The following is a 592-nucleotide window of genomic DNA, read 5'->3' as shown; positions in this document are numbered from 1 at the left end:
CGCAGCCCCGCCCCGCCCTACCCCGCCCCGCCGCGCCTTCCGCTCAGGTGTCGGTGCGTCTCCCAATAGTATAATGAGTGCGACGAGTGTCGTATCTCTGCCCCTGCTGTAAATCACTCTGCTCTGCCGGCTCTGCCTCCACGGCTCGCGCGCGTGGTGGGCGCGGGTGGGCGCGTCGGGCCCGGGGGCCTCCCCTCGCCCTCGCCGCGTATATATGACTTTCGGCGCGACCCGCGGCTTAGAAGTACTTGCGCAGAGCGTCGGTGCGCACCGCACAGGCCGCCCCCCGAGCATACACTCACCCAAGAGCAAGATCCGTGAATCGTCAGCGAGATGCTGGTCGTCGCCGTCCTCGCCCTCACTGTGGCGTCCGCCCTGGTGCCGGCGGCGCTCGCGGGGCCGTCGGGCCCCGTCTCCAGCCCGCTCGCTGGCCACCCGCGCCCGGCCGCGGTAGCGGCGGCCTCCACCCGCGAGGACTCCGACGAGGCCCTCGCCATCCCCGCCGGCTTCATCATCGGCGCGGGGTCGTCGGCGTACCAGGTCGAGGGCGCCTGGAACGTGAGCGGTGAGGGGTCGTGGCGTGCTCCAAGGG

General features: G+C 72.0%; 1 protein-coding gene across 1 annotated transcript in view; it reads left to right on the top strand.

Moving 5' to 3' along the window:
- Positions 1 to 225: 225 nt before the first annotated feature.
- Positions 226 to 592, top strand: part of LOC113212653 (uncharacterized) — a gene marked incomplete at its 3' end in the record, with an annotated part of 18,346 nt that continues 17,979 nt past the window's right edge. The window contains 1 exon segment of the mRNA XM_052267922.1: positions 226 to 565. Within this exon segment, the coding sequence (XP_052123882.1) occupies positions 334 to 565 (232 nt within the window).

Source organism: Frankliniella occidentalis, unplaced genomic scaffold (assembly GCF_000697945.3).
Source record: "Frankliniella occidentalis isolate FOCC.00 unplaced genomic scaffold, Focc_3.1 Scaffold61, whole genome shotgun sequence".
Taxonomy (NCBI): domain Eukaryota; kingdom Metazoa; phylum Arthropoda; class Insecta; order Thysanoptera; family Thripidae; genus Frankliniella; species Frankliniella occidentalis.
Note: the sequence above shows the minus strand (reverse complement) of the source record. Positions and strands in the feature narration are given on the sequence as shown.